The sequence below is a fragment of the Protopterus annectens genome, chromosome 3.part0, assembly GCF_019279795.1.
Source record: "Protopterus annectens isolate FY-2018-M chromosome 3.part0, PAN1.0, whole genome shotgun sequence".
In the NCBI taxonomy this organism is placed as follows: domain Eukaryota; kingdom Metazoa; phylum Chordata; order Ceratodontiformes; family Protopteridae; genus Protopterus; species Protopterus annectens.
Genome location: NC_056731.1, coordinates 126,949,230 through 126,974,102, shown reverse-complemented (window position 1 = coordinate 126,974,102; position 24,873 = coordinate 126,949,230). Strand labels below are relative to the sequence as shown.

At 36.3% G+C, this 24,873-nt stretch overlaps 1 protein-coding gene across 1 annotated transcript in view; it reads left to right on the top strand.

Moving 5' to 3' along the window:
- LOC122796782 (macrophage mannose receptor 1-like) overlaps nt 1-24,873 on the top strand; it is a 2,734,532-nt gene that overhangs the window by 232,955 nt on the left and 2,476,704 nt on the right. Inside the window, 1 exon segment of the mRNA XM_044065509.1 lies at nt 8,792-8,959. Coding sequence (XP_043921444.1) covers nt 8,792-8,959 — 168 coding nt within the window.

Sequence of the window (24,873 nt, the reverse complement as noted above, 5' to 3'; positions counted from 1 at the left end):
AGCATACTTTCAAACACTGGAATTTTTTAAGAATATTTTTGCATAGGGGCTATGCTCCCTGCTCATTATGGCCTCAGCCCTGCACACCCTATTACTGAGATTATGCCCTTTTGAAAGACTTGGCTTTCAAATTACACTGGAAAGCCTGAAGAGTATTTAGCTATACACACTTGTTTTGTTATTTGTTTTCTTTTGTTTCATTCTGTAATATCTTGGCTCAGTTGCTCAGTTCACTATAATTGTAAATACTGTGTTTTTTTCCTAACTGTTGTAATAAACTACAAGCAACTGCACCTTTCTGTGTATATTAATATTTCACAGAAACACATGCTCTATTTTCTCATATTAGTACATTTACAAAGAGTGGTAGATAAACAGTTTATAAAGAATATATGCAAATTGCACCAGTTAACAAGTGAACGATGAATGCATAGATACTCCATTCTTCTCTATAAATGGTTTTATAAGAATATATATATAGCTATTTACAAATGGTTCTGTGAATTAAGTTTATAGAACTTTTCTTCTTTGGCCTCCAGTGAAAAAAGGTTGTGTCCACTGTGATTTTCCAAGTCAGCAAATACAGAGATCAGAGGGTGATCAGCTAACTACTAAAATGAATGGTAGGCATTGAAGCTTTAAAGACATCACCATAGGGGGGAAATCTGTCTTTTGAAGCATTTTAAAAAGGTGACCCTGGAAGAAAATCTGAGCAGACAAGAATCTGTTGAAAGTAGATGCTGTGATTGTTCACTTGTAATTTGGAGCCAAAAACCTACACTATGTAAACTGTGCTTTTAGTGATTCCTATACATTGAAGATTTATTATGAATAACATCATCTCCTCTTAGTGAAAATGCAAAACATTGCAACTAAAACATTTAAATCATATGGGATAGCTGTACTGAAACTTATGTAGAACAGCATGAAAGACTAGCCCCTCTGCACTTTATTGATTTAAAGCTCTAACTCTGCTCTCTATCTATATACTGTCCATAAAGTTGCTCAAACTGAGAGAAAATGAAAAATGTGAATAAAAAATAAAATCCACCTTTTCCTTCTTCTTTGTGTCCAGCAAGTTCAGATCAAAGCACATTTCTGATGGTAAAGCAACACTGACAACATGAAAATGCAGTTTTACCTTTGCAATATCTTATGCTGCAAAAACTTAGTGTATGAGCAAGTTTAATACTCCCCTTTATATTTCATTTTATTTATTTGGGTCCCTGCTACATTTAAGCCTCCTCCCTGCTCATTTTACTGACCCGTTCATTCATCTTGAGGTGAGGGGTGAGGGCACCAGGAACAATGCTATCATCTACCCAGAGTATCTTGGTTTTGCTTTTATATCTCTGTGTATGTCCAGAGATCTGTCCAGGATTTGAGCATACGGTGGGGATTGTGTGGAACTGCCACTCAGTTCTATGTATAATGTAATTCTGCAGTCATGCTGCTTCCTTGAAACAAATGACTCCTGACACTCTGATCTTCATTGAGGAGCTCAACTGGGAAATGAGTTCCTGAGTGAGTGTGTGCCTCATCATGAGATAAATGAGAAAATTCAGCCCCTCCATTGTTATCCCACCTGCAATTAGCTCCTCTAGCAGTTGGTCTCTTATGAGTCTGCCTCTTCTCTTTTGAATCCTGCTGTGATCTTCTCATTATGAGAGATTCTTTCAGACATTAGGCATTTTTGTACCCCTCTGTTTCATCTATGGAATATCAATGTCACCAAGTAGCACTGGCTTTTTAAGTCCTGTTTCAAACCAAGACAGTAACATGTAAGTATGTCTTCATCTGTATCAGGCTTTTGTACCTGAAAGCTACTTCAAGGAAATGTGCAGCTCCTGTCAGTACAGCAGATTATGTGTCCACACTTAAGGCTAGTGCCCTGCTCACCCTGTCTGTATGATACAGAATTAGCTGACCACTACCAATCTTACATGTCACTCAGCAGTATATATGAGTCTACCTGAGAACACTGACAGATCGAAACACCGACAATGAGAACACCGACACCGGAAGACTGACAACAGAGATAACCGACAGTTCGAAATACCGATGCTGAAAACACGGACATGCGAAACGAGTGCAACTGTGTAAGTATGCGATAGTGATGGACGTTAGGGTGTGGGCAACGTAAGCGTGCGTTAGTGACGGACTGTAGGGTTAGGGTGTGGGTAATGTAAGTGTGCGATAGTGACGGACCTTAGGGTTAGGGTGCGGGTAAGGTAAGTGTGCGATAGTGACAGACTATAGGGTTAGGGTGCGGGTAAGGTAAGTGTGTGATAGTGAAGCACCTTAGGGTTAGGGTTTGGGTTAAGGTTAGTGCATGGATAGTTGTGTATGTAAGGTTTAGTGTAGGTTTGTAAGGTTTTTGGTGTGCTTGTGTTGTGTGTGTGTTGTGAGTCAGTGTTATGGTGTTCGGTAATGTGGACTGTCGGTATTGTGTGGTTTCGGTGTCGGAGTATTAGCTGTTGGGTTTGTGGTGTGTCGGCAAGTGTAGGGGATCCATATATATATATATATATATATATATATATATATATATATATATATATATATGGTTCCCATTCAGAAGCCTGAAACATCATAAGCCTGAAAATCAAAATCCTGAAACCAAAAGCCTGAAAATTCAGAATCCTGAAAACTCAAAATCCTGAAAGCCCAAAATCCTGAAAGCCCAAAATCCTGAAACTCAAAATCCTGAAAACACAAATAATGCTAATATGTCACTATAAAGACACTAATATCTACCAACTGACCCTGACCCTAACCCTAACCCTAAGGTCCACACTCACCTGACCGCGCTAACCCTAACTCCTTAAACCGCCCCTAACCCCAATATTTGTCACTATTGCATACATGCCTAACTAACCCTAACTCACTTAAACTAACCATAACATAAAACCAACTTACCTGACCCCAACGCATGACCTAACACCACAGGGCTAACAATAGCAAAGCCACAATGACATCAGTATGTCTACTTTGTGTTTTCAGGATTTTGAGTTTCAGGATTTTGGGCTTTCAGGATTTTGGGCTTTCAGGATTTTGAGTTTTCATGATTCTGAATTTTCAGGCTTTTGGTTTCAGGATTTTGATTTTCAGGCTTATGATGTTTCAGGCTTCTGAATGGGAACCATATATATATATATATATATATATACACACATACTGTATTGCATTAAGCACTGTTGTATGTTAAACATAAGTGTCAGCAGGCCGCAGACAGAGTTTCACATTCTGAGATTTAATGTTATAATGACTTCACAGCAGTTACTATCACAACAGTGATGTCTCTGATGGACACAGGCACTCTTTAAATCATGCCCTAACTAACATACACCCCTTAAAATAACATCTAAGGAACAATAACTGGTGGGATGCATTTGGGTTGTATGGCTAGGCATATAAGGGACCCAGTGGTCATTAGCCTAGTGTACACCTATGGACTTGTGAACAAGGCAAGGTTGACAAATTAAGCAACATCTGTTCACAAGTAGCACTCTAGCAATGGTTTGGGTAGAGAGGTGTCTGTATTTAAAGTAATGGTTTACTGCTACAAGGAGCACACTTTGGCTTATATGTCTTTGCCTGCTCCATTTATGACAACTCTTAGTGAGTACCTTGAGTACCTCATTAAACCTTTTTAAGCACAACCTGGATAACTGGATAGGAAACAGAAAATATACCCCTGAGATTCCACCTGTGCCCCTGCTGGATGGGGGCATCGGGGGCTGACTTTTCAGAACAAGGGCTAAATTCGTGGTTAGGCTTGTAAGGGCCAATAGCCTAATGACATCCTATGATCCTATTTAACATTTGTTTACCAGGAAAGTCCAACTTGGGACAAAGCCAATTTTCAGAGTAGGCCTGGGGAGAAACACTGCAGATGCATCTCTTTGTAATGTGGGAAGAAAGCAGAGCACTTGAAGGGAACCCACACATGCACAGGGAGGACATGCAGACTTTGCACAGAAAGCACCCCAGCTGAGAATTGAACCAGAGAAGCTCTTGCTTTGATGTAACAAGGCAACCACTGCACCACTGTGCTGTCCTTATTATGCCTTTAAGTTTACTGAGTCTCATAAGCCTGGAGTTGTTTGAATAGTGTATACAGACCAGCTTGTGATGCTTGAATGTCTTTATATTTCTTTGTGTAGGACCCTGAACTTGTTTCAAAAATTTCTCAGCTCTCACGGATAGTAACACACCTAACTATATGCTTATAGAGAACCCACTGTTTTGTTTAAAAGAAATGAAAAAAAAACAGAGTGGCCCATTTACAACATTCTTTCTTTACAGAGAATGCAGTGGCTAATGCAGTCTTTATTTTCATTCAGCTTAAAAACAGCTAAGAATTACAAAACAGGATATGAATCTTCTTTGAGTTTCATTAGTGCAATGTACATGGAATTTAGATGCCTAATTTACCAGTTAGCAGGGTGCAACAAATATAACTACCACAGTGTGCAACAACCAGCAGCTAAAAATTCATGCAATGATAGCAAAAATGACTTTCTCTGGTTTCATATTCTGGCAGTTTAGTTCAGATGATGAAAAGCAGGCAAAGAGACTCAAGTGGACATGGTCTGGAAACTGTAAAACCACTGTCAGTAGTATACAGTTGTCTCACTTTATGGAAGTGGACCAGCATGTCATCTAGGTCATATTTGTAGTGCTTCACTGGCACCCCAGGGGGTCAAATCAGTGTTTGGGTATTCTGTGCTACCTGACTTAAAATGGGGATCTAAAAGTACTCTGGCGATGTTGGTCATTAAACTTGTAAACAGTTGCCCTATAATGGGATTACTGCAATAACAGGCAAGTAATAGATTTGAAAAAGGAGATCTAGGAAATAAGGATAATTACCAGGAGCTGAGAGATATATAACTGACACATGCAGACATTGGACTGGGAGGGTGGCCTAATGGTTAAGGTGTTTATAGGTTCATAGGTTCATAGGTTAGTACTAGGCTAACTGCCCTTGTGAGCCATTTTAAGCCTAGCCAATTATCGCCTGTGAGATTCAAACCCTGTACCTTGTGTTTGTAAGGCAAACACCTTAACCATTAGGCCACCCTCCCAATCCCTGATGTCTCTGATGGACACAGGCACTCTTTAAATCATGCCCTAACTAACATACACCCCTTAAAATAACATCTAAGGAACAATAACTGGTGGGATGCATTTGGGTTGTATGGCTAGGCATATAAGGGACCCAGTGGTCATTAGCAAACACAAGGTACAGGGTTTGAACCTCACAAGAAATAATTGGCTAGGCTTAAAATGGCTCGCAAGAGCAGGTAGCCTAGTATGAATTTATGCGACACTGAACACACTTATGTCTAATCTAAGATGTTTCTGTTCGTTTTACATACTTTACTAGTATATTATTACCATTATATGTTCCTACGTCCTTGCATATCTTTTTCTTTATAATACTTTATATTGCTATTGTATGTTAAAAGTTTTATGAATATGTATTAGATAAAAGAATAAAGACAGTAGTTCTGATATGTTCTTAAAAGAAATTAGGGTTGGCAGATCTATCTCCTCCAAAAGACTTGTCACTAGTGGTGTATCCTGGGGTTCAGTCCTTGGGCCACTAATCTTTGACATTTACTTTTTGGAGGTCAAAGCTAATGAAAGGGCTTGTGGCTGACCAAGTTTTCAGATGACTGTAATCTTAGTGCAACCATATACTCTCCAGTGGACACCAAGATCTTCCAAGAGGCAATTTCCCAAACAAATAGCTAGTGTCATAAAGATGACCTAAATTAAATGACAAAAAATGTATAATCTCCTTTGGCATGTACGACATCCCCTGTGGCTATCACTTCGACAACACAACCCTGAAAACTGATTTAGTTGTTAGTGACCTGTGAACCCATGTGGACAACAAACTGTCCTCCAATCACTATGTATCCACTATTGTAAGAAAGTCCTTTATTGCTGCACATATTATTAGCAAGGCATGGTGTCTAGGTCCAGGGATGTGATCATTTCATTGTTTTTGGCACTTATTAAGCTGATCATTGAGTATAATACCCTCTTTGATATGTACCTGCCCATATGCTTAACACAACATGAACAAGCAGGATGCTTTCTAACCATGAAAATCAATGGCCTAAAGCATAACAACTACATTGACCATCTCAAAGCCTTGTCCCTCTTCTCAGTATCATACAGGCTACTGAGAGCCAATCTCTGCCTCATATAGAGAGCCTCAACAGACCCTATCCTATCCTGTCTGATTGACTACACATCCACAAGTTCAATGGTGGAATAAACATCCACTCAAGAGATCTTAATCTCTAATGCAACATAAATAAGACACACTGAAGGGATAGATATGTACCACAGATAATACCATTTCTTTTAAATCAGGTTCCTGTTCACATAAAAAAATACTTCCCTTAGTCTATTCAAATGTAATTGGGATGAATATATGGGGAAATGCAAAATTCATCCCTGGTTTAGTACCCTTGCCCCTTGTGGATAGAGGCAACATGTAAATAAGCTTTCTGGCACTGGGTTATTTATACATAAATTACAAGGGCTAAAAATATCATGGGAATGCAAGGCTAGTCTTCTAAACATCTTCATGGAGAAATAACTTGGTAAGTACTTATGAACCTATGAGTTAAGCAAATGATTTCAAGAGAAAGCAGTAGTTTATTGCATAATGAATTAAGGTATATGCTGTTGAAAAAAAGTTTAAAACTACAAAAAAGCACTTCAGCACTCAGTTATAAGTGTGGCACTGGAGAGTTGCTGAGTTACTTAAAGCCTAGAGATTGAGTAAGTGATTTACATGACAAATAGTTAGAAATTGGTCTTTATGTTATATAAAGCTGTCATAAACAATTATTTTCCTAACTGATAATCTTTGTAAAATAGTAAAATGTATCTGCCATACTGTAAATAAAGCCTTCCCCTTGTACCATTTAAGATGCAAGTCAAAGTTTGGTGTTGGTAATGTAAATCTTTTCCATAATCAGTGTGCTTTAAAGCAAATAGATGTAAACAGTGCTATAGTGGGTACATCTTGTCCTGTTCCCATTTTTTGACTTGGCACAAATCAATGTACTGCACAAACTATCCAAAGTGGCTGGTCAGACTCTGACATTAATGAATAATACACAAATGTGTAGCTCCAAGTGTTTTCTGCTGGAGATGGGATCCACTTGCTTCTATCAGCTCATTGAATTAGTGCTAAACAATTTTTTTTTTAATTTTTTAGTTTAACAAGAAATAAATGTTATATGCAGCTGAAGGGCACAGCAATGGATGCAGCCTTTACTCATATATGGAGACCTATGCATGGGTTACTTTGAAATAAAGTACATTTATGATGCTAGGGGCTGCAAAGCTACCTAGATGATTGTTGGTTGGTTTGGCAAGGCCCCCAATCTTATTTATTAGGGTTTAGGAACTACTTAAATATCTTTTAGTTTGGTATAATTTTCTCTTTGAGACCTGAGTTATTTAATATTGATCCACCAACATTTACAGGAAAGCAATTCCTAAAAATGCTTTTCTTCCTCATGATAAGTTGCCATCCCTGATCTTCTCATACTACCAGAAATATTTGGAAATCTCAGTTAATAAGGCTACATAAAATTTGTGCCTTTGAACAAATTAATGAACAGACTTCAAAAGATTATTCCATCAGTTTTTACGTAGGGGATAACAGAAACAATGGCTACTGCAAGTGAAATTTGAAGTTGATAACATACCCAGAAATGATTTATTAAACTACAAACATAAAAGTCCCTCACATACGCCACCAATTCATTTAGACTACGTATGGTGGTAATACCAGATATAGCAGATAATTATTAAATACTGGCCTGTATTGTTAAATAGCCCTATTTCACCTTCTTATGTTACATCAGAATTTAGATTTAGATTTTGAAAAAGCTGAAATTTGTCAGAAAATTTTAACCCTTTAAAAAAACTAAAGTAAACAAGAATTCCTAAATGTCCCAATAGCAAGAATTGGGGATGCAGTATTTGTCATGAGTGCAGTTTCTGTTGCTCCAGCTATACATTTTACTGTACCAAATTCCTATAAATCATTTGCTATTCATTGTCACATTACTTGTGACACAGCATGGGTGATATATTTAGTAGATGCAGTAATTTCTATGTGAGACAGACAAAAACAACTTCCAAGGCACATATTAGTACGCATCTGACTGTCATCAGATGTAAAAAGGGCCATAGTGCACTTTATAAACACACTGCCATACAGTCTGGGGCAGTATTTATGTTTATCGGCATTGACAGAGTGATTCCTCATTCTCAGACCTCTGACTCGTATTTGTCTGAGTTACTTAATAAGGAAGAATTGGCTTTATATCCAGAAGCTGTAATTGAGCACCTATGAATATATTTTTTGTGATAATTTACAAGCTATTTGCAGATCACTATTGTGATGCATGTTATTAACTTCAATACTATTTTATTTTCATATGAATTTAATGACAGATGCATATTGATGGAGGTTTATCACATGAACACCCATCGTGTCATTGTTCTTCATGTGATTCTATTTGTAATTCATTTTTTTTTCATTACACACTGAGGAAGCTGCATGACTTCTGAGGTTTGGTGTTTTAGAGAGAGAGAGAGAGAGAGAGAGATTGTTTAGTATGCTCGTGACGTTTTGCAGTTATGACACTAAGTGGCATGCAAAATATGATTGCTGCTGTTTTTAGTATATATTTTCATTGTCTGAGAAGAATGACAGCTGATAAGATGTGTTTATTTTGGTTTACAGCAACTGGTAAATGTGATTCTCACTGGCACACAGATCCACTGACTGGAGTGTGTTATGAGATGAACTGGGAATCTGCACTGACGTGGTATGAAGCAAGAATTAGTTGTCAGCAACAAAATGCAGATCTACTGAGCGTGACAGAACTCACTGAACAAACGTACATCACAGGTACTGAATGATCTGCATATAGATCCTAGCTAAGTGTCTGACGAATGAAATCTTATACATCACTGGTAATAATGTAATTGGTTCTTTGATATTGCTGTCAAGCTCACAACCTACTCACTTTCAGGAAACTTTATTCCTATAACCCCATGTTGATATTTTCTACTTCTCATATGCATCTCAAGAATATTTTTGAATGATGATCATGTATGACTTCTTCTAACTATAAGGTACAATTTATTTCACAATCTTGGTGTTGTGCACTGTACCTGTCTTGTTTTTTTTTTCTGTTATTGGCATTTATTTTTAACATTAGGTTCCCCAGTTTGGGGTTAGTTTCTCCATCAATATTTGAACTTTTAAGTATAAATAGAGAACGCATGGCCTTATGCATTAGATATAGGCCATCTTTTAATAATCTGTAAAACAATATAATGACACTTCCTGAAGCCTTCCTGAATAGTTCTCACATTTTCCAAAGCTGTGATTGTTTTTTCCTGGAAGGAATTTCACTTTTCCAAGATCTTTCAGGTAGATTGTGTGAAGGCTTCAGAAAGTAGCCCTGTATTCAGTAACTAGGTCAATTAAGTATTAAAGTTGCACATTGATTTTCCTGGCATAACTATACATGCCCTTGAAGTTAACAGGATTTGCTTGTCTGAGCGTGGTAGGCACATACTGATCTATGTTTATACTGTCTGTCCATAATATCCCTAAATCTTTAAAGATGATATCATGTTTTACAATTTGACCTTATGTTTTATAATCAGAATTTGTGGACCTCTGTACTTATTGACATTAAAGATGATGTCATCACCAATGCACCAGGAGTATATTTGCTGTACGCTATCTGGAGAACTCCAGCATCTGTTTTTGAAGTAATCATTATGCCCGTAATATGATAAGGATAATGATTGTAATAACTAAGCTATGTATTTTTGGGTAGATATTTTTGCTCCATAATTGAGAAGAGGTAAGTGATTACAGTGCTTTTGATTATTTTACTATTGTAAATATATGGATTCTTCTGTACAATTAAGAGTAAATATAGAATTTACAGTTTTGTTACAGAATTGCACCCAAGTTAGAAAGGTACTCATCACACAGTGTAAGCTACTCATTACTTGTCACAAACAGACATGGAGGAACTCATTGCATTGCTTAGCCACCATTTCTTTGTATTTTATTCACTGATATAACAACATTAGAAGTTATGCGTTTTTTTTTCAGTACTTGATATGAGGGGATCTGGGATTTTTTTATTTTTCTGTGCATGCCCAGTGACCTTAAGAAAAGGTCAACTGCTTCCAAAATCATTCTGTTCATCTGTTCATCATGCAGCTTTTCAGAAAACTACAGACTTGCTGATTAAGTCTCTGAGGTAGCTGTGAAATACTTATAAACAGGAGTATCCAAACTTCAGTGAATTGTGAGTTAAAACTGGAAATCAAAGCAGTCAAAACTTGCTGCTAAGTCCAGGATAATTTGTTTATTGATTCAGTCATTAGGGATTAAAGATTATTATAGAATGACTGCCTATTAGTATTCCGAAATGTGAACGCTGGTTGTAAATCCGACTTATACTAATGGAAAAAGTTCCGGTCATCCGAACTTTTTCCATTAGTATAAGTCTTGATTTTTTTTTTTTTTGTGGTAGGTAGCAACGGAGAACGGAATAGCTCCATTGCTGTAATCTTGCTATGTTAAATGAGTGCTGTAATCTTGCTATGTTAAATGAGTTTAACATAGCGAGATATCTTTAAAAAAAGCAATGGAGATATTCCTTTATCCGTTGTTTTTTTAAAGATATCTTGCTGTGTTAAACTCATTTAACATAGCGAGACAGCGTTAAAAAAGGGAACGGAGATCTTCCTTTCTCCGTTGCTTTATTGAAAGATATCTCGCTATGTTAAATGAGTTTAACATAGTCAGACAGTTTTAAAAAAGCAATGGAGATCTTCCTTTCTCTGTTGCTTCCTCTACACACAGCTCTGATGTACTGCATAAGCATATGCAGTACATCAGAACTGCCCCAGTATACCGGACAGCTGCGGAAGGGCAGCACGGAGGCATTATACAATGCCATTATTTAAAAAAAGTAAGTTTTTTTTTTTCTTAAATAATGTCACTGTATAATACCAATAACCCACTTCTGGGTGTGGGTAATGCTGGATTTACCCACAGTTGTCTTTGTTTTGTCACTCAGACTTTGCCCTCGTGACCAAACCACACCAACCATGGGTAAATCCAGAATTACCCACACCCAGGCGTGGGTTATTGCTTAAATAAATCCCAGACACAAATTTCAGATGTAATCTAATGAATAAATTAGTCTTATAGTTCTGTGGTGTTAAAATGTTTCTCTGTGGTATTCAGTACTATGGTTTGTGTTTTGTAACAGCACATGTGTAAAGCGGTAATGTTCTAAATTAATAAAAAACAAGTGTGTTGAGTGTTTGCAATCAAAAACAACATGTTTCATTCAGCATTTCTGAACTCAGAGATGTAGACTGTACTTTTATGGCAACTTGAGAGTTTTGTTTTACTATGTAAAGGTATAGTGGAGGCACATCTCCCACCTTCCCACTTCACAAGATGCAGCCCCTTCTCACACACACACACACACACACACACACACACACACACACACACACACACACACACACAAGCAGACATCTCATAATAAATGAATTTTCTTTACATGTTATGTTTTTGTTTTAGTAATGACCTTTACAAATGTGCATTTGATATATTCTGGTCTGGCAAAATACCATGGACTCTACTTAAGTCCTTCACTGGGTCTGTGTCCTTCAAAATATGGGTATTTATTTTGTGTAAACTGTTCCTACTATGTAAGCATGTTTAAACATGTTACCATGAGTGATTAATAAGTAAATTATATTTTTCTGATGTAGAAATTCATGTAAAACAAAACGTAATATATCATTTTATAAAAACGCGGCAAGCATATCAAGCAAACTGCTAAATACAAAATTCAGATTTACCTGGAATAAGACCAACTGAACAACTGAAGGTTTGAAAATGTATATATAAATAGTAGGAGCTAATAAAAGGGGACATGTTTTTGGAATGAGGATCAAGTTTACAAAGCTGCTTCATCAGTGTTAGTTGTGAATATGATCCTTATTGCAGAGTAATTTTGTTTAATTTGCTGAAAGTTCAGTATCAGGATATCTCCTGAGTACCTTATTAACAGCTGATATTGGTGGGCATAAGTCCCATTATCTGAAGCTATAGAGACCATGGAGCTGATTATGTTGCATAGATGGGGTGTATGGGGAGCGTCTCCCTAAATTCGGAGTATTAGGGACAATTCAACAAAAAGCACCACATGGACTGTCAGCATAAGATAAATCAATTTATTAAAAGACAAACCAAATTGCTTATGTTCCTTACTGCAACTGAAAGAACATCAAACCAAAAATATTTAAAAACACAGCAGTGTCATGTTACACTCACCTCAGTTAATACATTATGTAGATATTTAAACATTTACATTTTACATTATTAAACAACAAAACACCAACAAAATGCTAAATCTTGGCTGACTTCAAGTTTAAAAAAACTACTTATAGAAATAAAATCATGTAGACCAGGATTTTGAGATGCATTTAATAACATCTGCCATTACAACTCCTTGTATTCTAATTGTTTTTTTCAAGTCCCTGTCTCTTTCATGTTAGGAGACCTTCTCCCAAAGAAAATATAAACAGTTTTTAGAAGAGCAATATGTTTTAGAATGTTTACATAAGGCATTAGACATATAATTTCTCTTAACATAATTGTGCTCATAAATATGTTCTCTACCAAGAATGGAATATTTTATTGGTGTTTCAATAGGTTTTATTTTATTTTTAAGTAATTTAAAAATTTGCCATATGACACTACTGTGTTAAATGCCTTCAGTTTGATGTTTTCTTTTCAATTCTGATGAAGTTCCAGACGCAATAAGGAATGAAAGTGCTTAACTATTTGGTTTGTCCTTTAATAAATTTATCTTTTGCTGACAGCACATGTGGCATTTTTTATTGATTAGTTTTAATATTTTTGATGTTTGCTAACTACATTTTTGATTACTAGTCTGTGTTAGGGACTGTGCTTACCCACATAAAATAAGTCTTCAGAGTTGCATTGAATCCAGTCTTGTTAACAAAAAGACTGCTGCCTGCAGTTTGCGAAAATTGCAGTGTAGTTTATTTCAACAGACCAAGTATGGCAAACTCATGTTTAGAAACATTACTTTTGCTGTTTTTGTTTGCAGTCTCTAATATTATACTTTCACTTGCTGATGTGATTACTGTTACTCAAAATACAAGATAAATGCTATAAACATATATATTTAATGAAATGTATTAAATATTACATTATATTACATTTTATACACTTCACAATGTAATTAGTATTCACGTATAAAGTAATGAAAAGTTGTGTAATGATATGCGAACAACGAATACCACTGCAAATACAGATTAGGTACAATTTGCTGTAATGGCAAAATCCTAAAAAATCTAAAAGAGAGATGTAATTGAAATAATTTAGGTAACATCTGACAGTACTTTACATTTTAAGTTTTCTTCTCATCATTTTGTGCACCAGTAGATACTGTCAGTGCTGAAAATGTAGAAAAAAATAAGGATTGTCTCTGCTTCTGTTAAACATAAATGCTATATATTTGCACTCATGAGGCAATCTGATGATTTGTTCTTTTCTGTCTTCTGTAGTTGTATTAATGAGGTCCTCAGGGGATTTGCTGTGCATGTTTTCAAAGTTTTGGTTGTAGCAATTAATAATCATGTTAAATGCTGCTGAGATTATGAAAAAGCAAGTACCTTGGGTGTACTACAAAATTCCAAAAGTTAATCAACATAGGGATTTCTTGACTAGTTTCCTCTGTGTATAAGCAAAAATAATTTCTACTGTTATTGCAATGGAATACGAGGTAAAAAATGTGTGAATAACATTGGTTTAGGAATGTCTACAGTACTCATCTTTACCATTTCCAGGGAAACTATTTCTGTAGTGATGGTAATGACAGCAGTATCCATCATGGATAAACAATAACTAATCATCCTGTAATTTAATATATTTCTATAACTGCAGAGAAAGATGTCAACTTTGTTGTAGTACCTAAGTTACTGTTACAGAGAACACTGCATTTTTCAATGTTTTTTGATGATAATATTAATTTGATCTACAGTATGTTCTTCATTGTTCTGGGGGCTAGTTTGGAGAGTTTGTATAAGATGGAGATGATATTCGGAATATTTCTTGGTTTGTCTGAGCTAAAGCTACAGACTGATTTTCAGGTTCAATGCTACATGTGGGAGCATGAACAGTTTTTGATATTGGTGGCCTCTGCCATTGTTTCCATGTTATAAAATTATGAAGCCAGAATATTTAAGTATCAACATCCCGAGGCTATCAATTCTATCCAGGGTGTCTACCAAAAGAAGACTATAGCAAGTGTACTGAACCCAGCAATGTCATGGTAAATTCTATTTCTCAGGAAGCATCTACCTTGGGATTAGTGCTTCTCTTTTGATCTGTTATAAGAAGCAGCAGAGAAATGTTGTTTCTTAGCTGCATGCAGCTATACTGAGATCAGCACTGTATTTACTACTAGACAGACAGCACCTTCAGTAATTACATCCAAACCTCAGAGGCACTACTACCCCTTCAGCCCACATTAGTAAGCATCAAGAACCATTGATTTCCAACCATCTTGTAGTTAGCTTGATTGAAATGAGCATCTTGAGACAGTGTAGCAATCGTCTCATGTTTACTAACAATCACCTACTATTTAAATAAACTGACACAGTGTGTGAGAGATGTAATTATATAATGTAATTTGAGACATTGCTCCTACATAAAGCTACAACAAATAACATGTAAGTTGTCAGTACCACCCAACACCAAACTGTACTAATCACACAGAGCTCAGACCAAATACATAGACCTATTTATGGTAAGGCTCTTAAAAGTAACCTATATAAACCACAAAGGCCTCCTAAATGTACTGTCAGCAACCTCACAAATATGCAACACAGGCAATACCCACCATGAAACATGCATGTAAGAGTCGCACTGACTCAAGTTAAAAAAACTAATAAGGCAAACATTGACTCCTTAGTGTAACACACTGATGTATCAGTCACTAGGTTGTGCAAGGAGAGGGTAATGGTCAGTTGTCTATCAGATGCCAGGAATGACCACATCATACATGCATTCAAGTTTTTGCACCACAGGTACATATATGACACAGTCATGGTGCACATATGTGCCAATAACTTGAGACATACCTCCCTGGACTATATGAAGATAAACATGATGGAGCTCTTGGAATATGTGTCTAAGGCAGGTAGGAATGTAGCCTTGAGCAGTATTCTATCATCACCAGGAGTGATGCCACAATAGAAACAAAAGATTATTGACTTCATCAACTGGCTTAGCTTCTAGTGTCATTCTAAGGGGGTATAATTTTTATCAGCTTTGAAGAAGATGGTAGACAGTTGTAACTGGTTAACTAAGAATGACCTGCACCTATCCCCACAAGGCTTTCATATATTTGCTAAATTCTTGTCCACCCCCATAGTGCCTTTTATAGGCAATGTCAGTCTTCAAAAGATATCCTGGATAACATAAAAGTATTACTGTACAATTCTAGAAGTCTCATTTATTTATATATTTTATTTTCATTAGTTGACTGCTAATAATCCAACTGAGCTAAAAGCCAGTTTTCATTGGAGGCCCAAGCAGAAAAGTTCCACTGTTATACAACATTGCTAAGAAAAAATCAACTTTATAAGTGCATTCTTGGATGCACATATAAACAAAGACAAAATATGTATGTGCATCAATAATTGAGAGTATATGTCACAGTTAAATATAAGGTCAAGAATGTAGATAGTAAAGTGGTTAAAGAAGGTAGAGGCAAGAGGGAAAAAACTAAGATGGATAAGGGTTGATGATAGGATAGATGGAGATGAAATACAGGTACAAGGACAGGTGTAAGTGGAAGTTAGGTAGGTTTTAGACTTAACAGAAATGTTCTGTGTTTACTGTCATAGCTTGGTTACATAAAGAGTATAAAGACTCACCAAAGTTTTTTTTTTTTTTTTACTTGACAACTTCTAATAGGTTTAACAAAAAACTCCACTCTCTACAAGCACTCCTTATCATGGAAACATTGCTATATGCAACATCACAGAGAACTGATTCAATAAGTCCATTAATGCTGCCATGTGTTCAGGCCCACTGCATTAGATGAAGGCAGTAAAGGCAGTGGTGTCTTCATATTTTTTTAAAAATATATTTTTATCTCCATACTCATTAGGCAACATAATTACCTAGAATGCCTCCACAACCAACCTGCTATTAACAAAACCCATTATCATATCTTAGCTCACTATAGGACACCCTCTTTGTCTCTCTTCAGCCCATTTATTCTACCTAACCAGTCCCTTTGCATTAAGCCAAACAACATTCCTCCTCAGAGACTTCAAATACCTCTCTGTTAACCAAGAGAATTATGGATCCTCAAACATGTACACCCAGAAATTTCCAGACTTCATCAATACATCCTCACTGGACCTGTTAGTATGCACCCCAACCAGTGGCAAGAAAATCTTGGACTTGGTGCTTACTAATACGGGGCAGCTTTGCTTCCCAATGATTGTAACTTCCTTCCTGGACAAACTGGACCACACATCACTCACATTCATCTGAAGAATAAAACCAGAAGCATTTTCCAATACTTCTATAGTTAGAGATTATACCAATACTAATCCACTAAAACTGAGTGATGATTTGGCAAATTCAAAAGCACGCTTTCATTTTGATGACACCACTGCTTATACAGGATCCTTTACAAACAAATTCTATGTAGATGTAAATAGTTGCAAAGACACATCTAACACCCTCAAAAGTTGATACAGTGTTAAATTTAAAAATAAATTCATGCAGTGGAACCCTAATATAAACAGGCTATATAATAAAAGGAAAAAAACTAATTTTACATAAAAATAAATTAACCTTCAAGATGCCAATAATGCTCTTGCTAAACTTAAATTCTAGACCCTGATCAAATCAGCTAAAGAGAGATATGAGGTAAAAATTGCCACCCAGGTGAACGGTAACTACAAAGCCTTCTTTAACTAAGTTAGAAATCTCAGGATCAATACCCTGCACTGCATAGAGCTAATAATAAAGGATATCAGACACACAGACTCGGAGAAGCTAGCAAATCTACTAGTGGATAAAACTAGTTCAAACTTCACCACCTTCTCTCCTTCTATATTCCCAGATCTCACACCTGCATCTATACCACCCAATCAAATCTCCCAAGAACAAGTCCTCGAAGTGCTATCCAAGGCCAAGAACACTACTTGTCTGGAGCCAGATAACATATCAGGCTGCCTATTGGTCAGACTGAAACATGACTGGTGAGATCCAATACAGAGGTTATTGAATGCCAGCCTCCAAACAGGCTTCATACTGGATGGATAGAGTAGATCAATAGTCATCTCCTTGCACAAAGATGGGGCTTCAGCATACTTAGATAATTATAGACCCTTAAGCCAGTATCAGTTATCTATCATCTTTCCCCTCCACTCATCCATATTATCCCCCTCTCCCTTCACAGTCCCCCCATTTATCCAGTCTTTTACTACACTTTTCAACAATATTACTCAAAAGCATACTCATGTCGCTACTTCCACTCACACTGCTTGTTTCCTCCCACCATAATTTCTCAAAGCATGTCTCCTCTAGTCTGTCACTTCATATTTCATACTATTTAGTTTTCATCTAGACAATTCTTAGTTACAATCTCTATTGCTTATTTTCACCTCACCCATGCTTCCTATACTATGTACTACTCATGCCAAAATTGTTTATAATATGTATTGCTTAATTTCACCTCAACTGTGCTGCCAATTGTATAAAATGTATTATGCTTGATAAAACATTTTTTTTTGTTGACAGAGCTTTTTTCCCTAGTCCTCCACTGAAAATGGAACATTTTGGCCTAGTCAGACTTTCGTAAACAAACATAAAATAAAATAATAATAAATAAATAAATAAAATAAATATGTAAGGCTATGGAAAAGATCATTATGTAATTAATAAATAAGTACATAGGCAGTCTACAAAATCTTGATCCAAACCAGTATGTATTTTTCAGGGGCAGATCTTCCTATTTAACTTGAAGGATTTTCTTCAAGAAGGTTACTAAAGCAATGGATGAGGGCAAATCATTACACAACACATATCTTGACCTCACAAAGACATTTGACACATTCTGCACTCGTGTATCATTGATAAACTCCCAGCTAAATGTAAACTGTACCTAGCTCATTTAGTAGCCATTGATAAACAAATACAACACATGAAATTAGAATGGGTGTCTCTGCCACTTCCAAAAGACCTGTGAATAATGATGTATTACAGGGTTGGTTCTCCATGGGCCACTGTTCTTTAGCATTTACTTCTGGGAGGTGAAAGCAAATGTTTAGGGTTTATGGATGATCAAGTCTGCAAACAGCTGTAAACTTGGTACTGTCATAAACACCACAGAGGAAAGCAAAATCCTCCAAAGAGCCTTTCTCAAACAAACAGCTTGTGTCAAAATCATGGAGTAATATATAAATATAATATTGCCCATATCATACATGATCATTTAATAAAGATGTTTATTGAAAAAAAAACGTCCTTCTACAAGCATGATTTCCATTGTAACTATCGCATTGACAACACATCCCATAGTCAGGGATTTGGGAACCTATGTCAGCAGTGAATTATACTTTAATCCACATGAATCCACTATTGTAAAGAAGTCCTTTTTCATCACAGAGCTTATTTTTAAAGAAATAGCATTCAGGTCAAGGGATGTAATCATTCCACTGTACTCGGCTCCTTTGGATGATCATTGGATATAATGCCCCATTTGATATGTATCCATCCAAACACTTGATACAACTGGAGAGACCACAATGCATTGTCACTAAAGAAATCAAGGGCCTAAGCCACAAAAAACATACAAAACATCTCAATGCTTTATTCCTCTTTTCATTATGATACAGGATACTAAGAACTACCATTGTTTCATGCATGGTTGTGTAGTCTTAGAGTAGGTAATAAACACTGTGGTTTCAAGTGTGTTTACTTTATCAGGCTCAAGTTATTGGATCTCAGTAAATAAATAAACAGATAAAGCCAAAGTCAAAGTGAGCTTTTTTGTCATTCAGACTGCACAACAGTGCAACTGAATGAAACTGCGTTACTTCGAACTCAATGTGCACACAACATATACTGATATTAATACAAGTATTAATAAGTAATAATAATAGTAGTAGTAGTAATAATAATAATAATAATAATAATAAGTATTATTAAGTATTAAATAGACTTAAGTAATCTTAGTTGTATCCCAAAGTGATATTACAGGGGCTAGCTCTAGGATATGTATTGCTTCTACAACTATGACTTAAATGCTAGAAGTTTAATAAATAAAAACAAGACCCTTCAGACTGTATGAAGGGGAAATTGGAACATAAAGATATTAATTGCTTTTCGTTGCTAACCAGAAAGGAGTAGTATTGCAATGTTCAGCTTATCTATATTTTTGTTAAGATGAAAAAAAATGCTTGACTAGAATAATAAGTAAATATAAGAGTGAATATAATAGGTAAGTCATCATATTTGGTAGTCGTAAATGAGAAATGATTTTATTGGCTGGGGGAATAGTCTGTACTACTTTATGGAAGAGGTGTTTGCTGTAGCAAATAGGAATTTTAATTCCAGACCCCCACACACACATTCACTCCCCCCACACACATACACCATCACCACCAACAACCAGATAATATGTCACTCCATGAGATTTAAGAACAAGTTAAACAAAAAGCGTGGTTTTCTGACTCCTTTATGAGGCCAAATATTACTTGTAGCAAGCATTACAATCTAATTCATCCAATACCTTTTGAATTCAGCTGTCATGTTGTCCTGGACTTATAAAGCCATCTACTGATTGGAGATGAGTATTCCTCATAATTACTGTCACTCTTTTTTTGCCTTTTCAGGACAATAATATCTATGAAAAAACTACAGCAAGCTAACAAATCATAGCAAATGTAACAGTGTGACAACAAAAATGAACAGAGAGGCTACAGTGTAGCAGCCTAGTTACAATATAGCCGACAAATGAAATTGTTATTCAAAAAGAAGGCTGTGGGTTCTATTCCCACACCAGGGAGATTGCTTACTAACACGGAGGTGCAACATGAAGGAGGTGCTGCACTCCTGAGTATGTCAGCCTTCAGACGAGATGTTAAACCAAGGCCATGCCTGCCAGAGTTGGTGGTAGTTTGGGTGGATGTAGAAGGTCCCATTGCACCTAATGAAAATAATAGGCAGTCCTTTATTTATATACAAAAATAACTTTTATTTATAACATTTACAAATATTTATAAATCTACACATACAAATATATTTACACATATTCATAATTTCCTTTACAATCATACTAAATTTTCATCCCTATTAGATCTGCACTCCTTTTTCCATAGCCACTATCTGATTTCACTTAATATTGCTAATAAAATCCATTTAACACTAAACATAATTTCATTTATCCTTTCATTCTAGAACCCATATGACATAAAATAATTGTTATCTATTCTTTTAGCATATTCTTTACTTGTATTGTTATAACATCTATATTTAATCGTATCCATATTTATTTTATCCACTTCTTTTATATATATGAAAAAATCTTCTTTACATAGTTTCCCCATAACTTTTTTTACTCTTTTACACTTCCAAAACACGTTTCATAGTTTCTTCTTCTTGACAATGTAAACATATATAATTGTTATTTTCATATTGCACATTTCCTTTCACTGGTAATTTATCTATTATCAGTCTCCAAAAAAAAAATCTTGACATTCTAATTTCTGATTACATCACTTGCTTCTTACTTTTATAATTTTATTTTTTCATCTGTTAGATTTTCCCATTGTTTTGCATAGTAATATTTTATCATTACATTCTCATATCACACTTTTCTTTTTCTTTATCAGCAATTTTTATTTTCCACAAATAATATTTTTGTTAACATGTTATTTCTTCATTTACACATTTTTTTCTCTTTTACTCTTTTTTACTGCACCTCAACATTTGTCATACTTACATTTATACAGTTTTGCTACTAATCTCTCATATTTCCATGTATCTCAATCAACATTCTGTACACATTTAATGAAGCAGCATATACCACTGGGTTAATTAACCCTAAACCTCTTTCCTCTCTATTTACATACATAACTCCTTTTTTTACTGGGTTTAATCTCAAACCCCTTATGGAACCCCCTCTAAATGAAAAAAAAAATATCTGCAATAATTCCTTTTCAAATACTATTGGCAACATAAATACACTTGCTAAATATGCTATTTTCCTATCAGTATTTAATTTAACAACTAAGCCTTTTTATTTCTGAATGATAATTTATATGTTCTCCAGAAAAGGCAGTTTTTTTTTATTTTATCTGTTTTTTTCTATTGAATTCTACTTAAATTTTTATTCCCAAACTTTATACCCAACACAGAAATTTAATTAATTGTAATGTATATGCAACCTCTTTACTACATCACCTAAATCATTGCTTTTCTTTTTATTCAAAACCATTCCTATCACCTGTAGGCATTCATTCTTGAAAATTATTATATCTTTTAGCCATTTTTGTAATGATTATAATTATTATAATGTAATTTGCATATGTTAATGGGGGGAAAAGGCAGTGCCCTGTGAGGCAGTGGTTGCATCAACTCGTCAGGGAAAAGTGCTTAATTTTTCTTCTTTTTCACTAAAAAATGCAACAAAACCTAGTTCTGGGCTCTTAAATGAAAATGCATGAGTTTACAGTAGACAGATATTGCTGAAAATCAAGCATACTTCATCTCCATGCTGCTGGACTATGTTCTATTTTCTGCAGAGTCTGCAGGACCTACTACAGTCACAGATCTCTATGAGTTAAGGATCTTAACTCTTCACGCTGCTAAATGTCTGAAACATGAAATGCAAGGTGCTGGAACAGGCTGGATAAATAAGAAAAGGAAGTGATGTGAAAGAACAAGAAAAATAGGATGTAGGGCTGATACTGCTGCTAAACTAAAGGCAAACCCTCACAAGCCTGCACTGTCCTCAATACTACTTACAAATGTTCATTCTCTTGACAGCAAGATGGACTACTTAAGGATGGAACTCTCCTCAAAGAACAAGGTGAGAGACATTTGTTTAATTATGATTACTGAGACATGGCTACACAGCAATATCAGTGACAATGCAGTTAATTTAGAGAGTTTCACACTGTATCGTGCAGACAGAAGCAAAGCACTGTGTGGAAAGGCTAGGAGAGGAGAAGTCTGCATTTATGTTAATAACAGATGGTGAATTAACTGTGTGGTCATTATAGGGGATTATAGGTTCATACTAAGTTAACTGCCCTTGCGAGCCATTTTAAGCCTAGCCAATTATCCCTTGTGAGACTCAAACCCTGCAACTTGTGCTTGTAAGGCAAGCACCTTAACCACTAGGCCACCCTCCCAACCTTATCTCAGTGCTCTGAAAATCCGGAGTTTCTGTCTATTAAATGTAGACCTTTTTACATTCCTAGAGAGCTAAATGGAATCTGCATAACAGTGGTGTATATCCCAGTTACTGCTAACACAAATGAGGCACTCACAAAATTGTACCAGTCCACCTGTGCCATGCAGAGCAAACACCCTGAGTTTGTTTGTGTTATAGCTGGTAATTTTAATCATGCTGATCTAAAGTCAGTACTCTGCCAGTATTACATGCATGTAAACTTTCAAACAAGAGGTAGGAGTACCTTGGATAATGTGTACACCAGTATAAAGCAAGCCTACAAAGCAGTGTGGCATCCACACCTCTGGGGTTTGGATTATCTTTCTATCATGCTGGTGCCTGCTTATAAACTTTCTATGGTCAGGGAGAAACTCACAGTGAAACAGATCAGGATTTGCCCTGAGGGAGTATTACCAGCTCTCTAGGATTGTTTTGAGTGTACTAACTGAAGCATTTTCAAGGAGGCAGCCATAACAAACCAGCACATAGACCTAGGTGAATATACTGAAGCAGTGATGGCTTGCATCATAAAATGTGTTGATGATGTCACAGAAGCATCATCACAAGAGCTAACGAAAAGCTACAAGTAAGTTACAAGTAAGGTCTATGATCTTCTGAAGGCATGAAATTCAGCATTCAGGGCAAATGACAGGGAAGCCTTAAGTGTGGCAAGGGCAAACCTGAAGAAATGCATAAAAGAGGCTAAGAGGGAATATGGGAGGAAGGTACTAAACCACTCTGAGGACATGAGGGCTACCAGATGATTGTGGCAGGGTATACAACAAATTATGGACTATAAAATGAGGACTGCACAATGTGATGATAATACTGACTTTCTAGACAGGCTGAATACCTTTTTTGGAATATTTGAGGAGAGGAACACCACAAGTGTGCAAAGGCTACACACAGAGCAGTATGATCCAGTCCTCAGCCTTACCCCAAAGGAAGTAAAAAGGGTGCAACAGAAAGTGACAGGTCTAGATAATATCTTGGGTAAGGTTTTAAAGAGCTGTGCAGATCAACTATGGATATATTTAACACCTCACTTGACTTAGCAAAGGTCCCTTCATGTTACAAAGTAACAAATATCATCCCTCTACCCAAAAAAGCCTCACCTTCCAGCTTGAATGACTTCAGGCATGTTACATTAACATCAATAGTCATTAAATGTTTTGAGAGGCTAGTCAAGAAACACATGTCTGCAGAACTACCATCAACTTTTGATCCACTGCAGTTTGCCTACAGAGAAAACAGATTGACAGCTGAAGCAATAGCAGTCACATTGCATCTTACTCTTGAGCATCTGGACAGCAAGGATATCTATGTGTTAATGCTATTTATTGACTTACCTCAGCAATGAACACAGCTGCCCCTATGCAATTGATCAATAAGCTAGTACATCTGAGCATCAGCAAACACCTCTGCAACTGGAGCCTGGACGTTTTGATTAACAGGCCACAGAAGGTTGTGTGGGCAAGAATAGCTCTAGGAGCATAACACTCAACACAGATGTTCCTCAGGGTTGTATTCTCATCCTCCTAATGTTTACTGTCCTAACCCATGACAGCACAGCAAACTTCAGTACAAATCATATCATCAAGTTTGCTGATGACACCACAGTTGTGAATCTCATCAGGAGAGAGGATGAGAGTGCATATAGAGAAGGGGTTAGCACACTAATTGTCTGATATGTAAGAAACAACCTTGACCTGAATGTAAGGAAAACAAAAGAGATCATTGAAGACTACAGGAATAGGCAAACACTGCATACACCACTCCTGATCAACAGTGAGACTGTGAAAAGCGTATGCAGTACCAAATTCCTTGGAGTTCATATCTCTGATGATCTTTTTTGGGAACACCTGCCACATAGTAAAAAAGCACACCAATATCTCCACTTTTTGAGAAGACTCAAAAAGATGAAACTACCATTCCACCTTTTACAGAGCAGCAATTGAAAACATCCTAACATCCAGTTTTTCAGTATGGTATGGGAGCTGTTCAGTTGCAGATCAGACATCACTGCTGAGAGTGGTGGGCATTGCCGAGAGGATAATTGGCATTAGTCTGCCCACAATCCAGGACCTTTATACATCAAGGAGCCTAAAGAGAGCCACCAAAATACTAAATGATGTGACTCATCCTGCAAACAGTCTGTTTATGAGCCTGTTATCAGGTAAAAGTTACTGCAGTATTCGATGCAGGACAACTAGATTCAAATACAGTTTTTATCTGAAGGTGATCAGACTTCTTA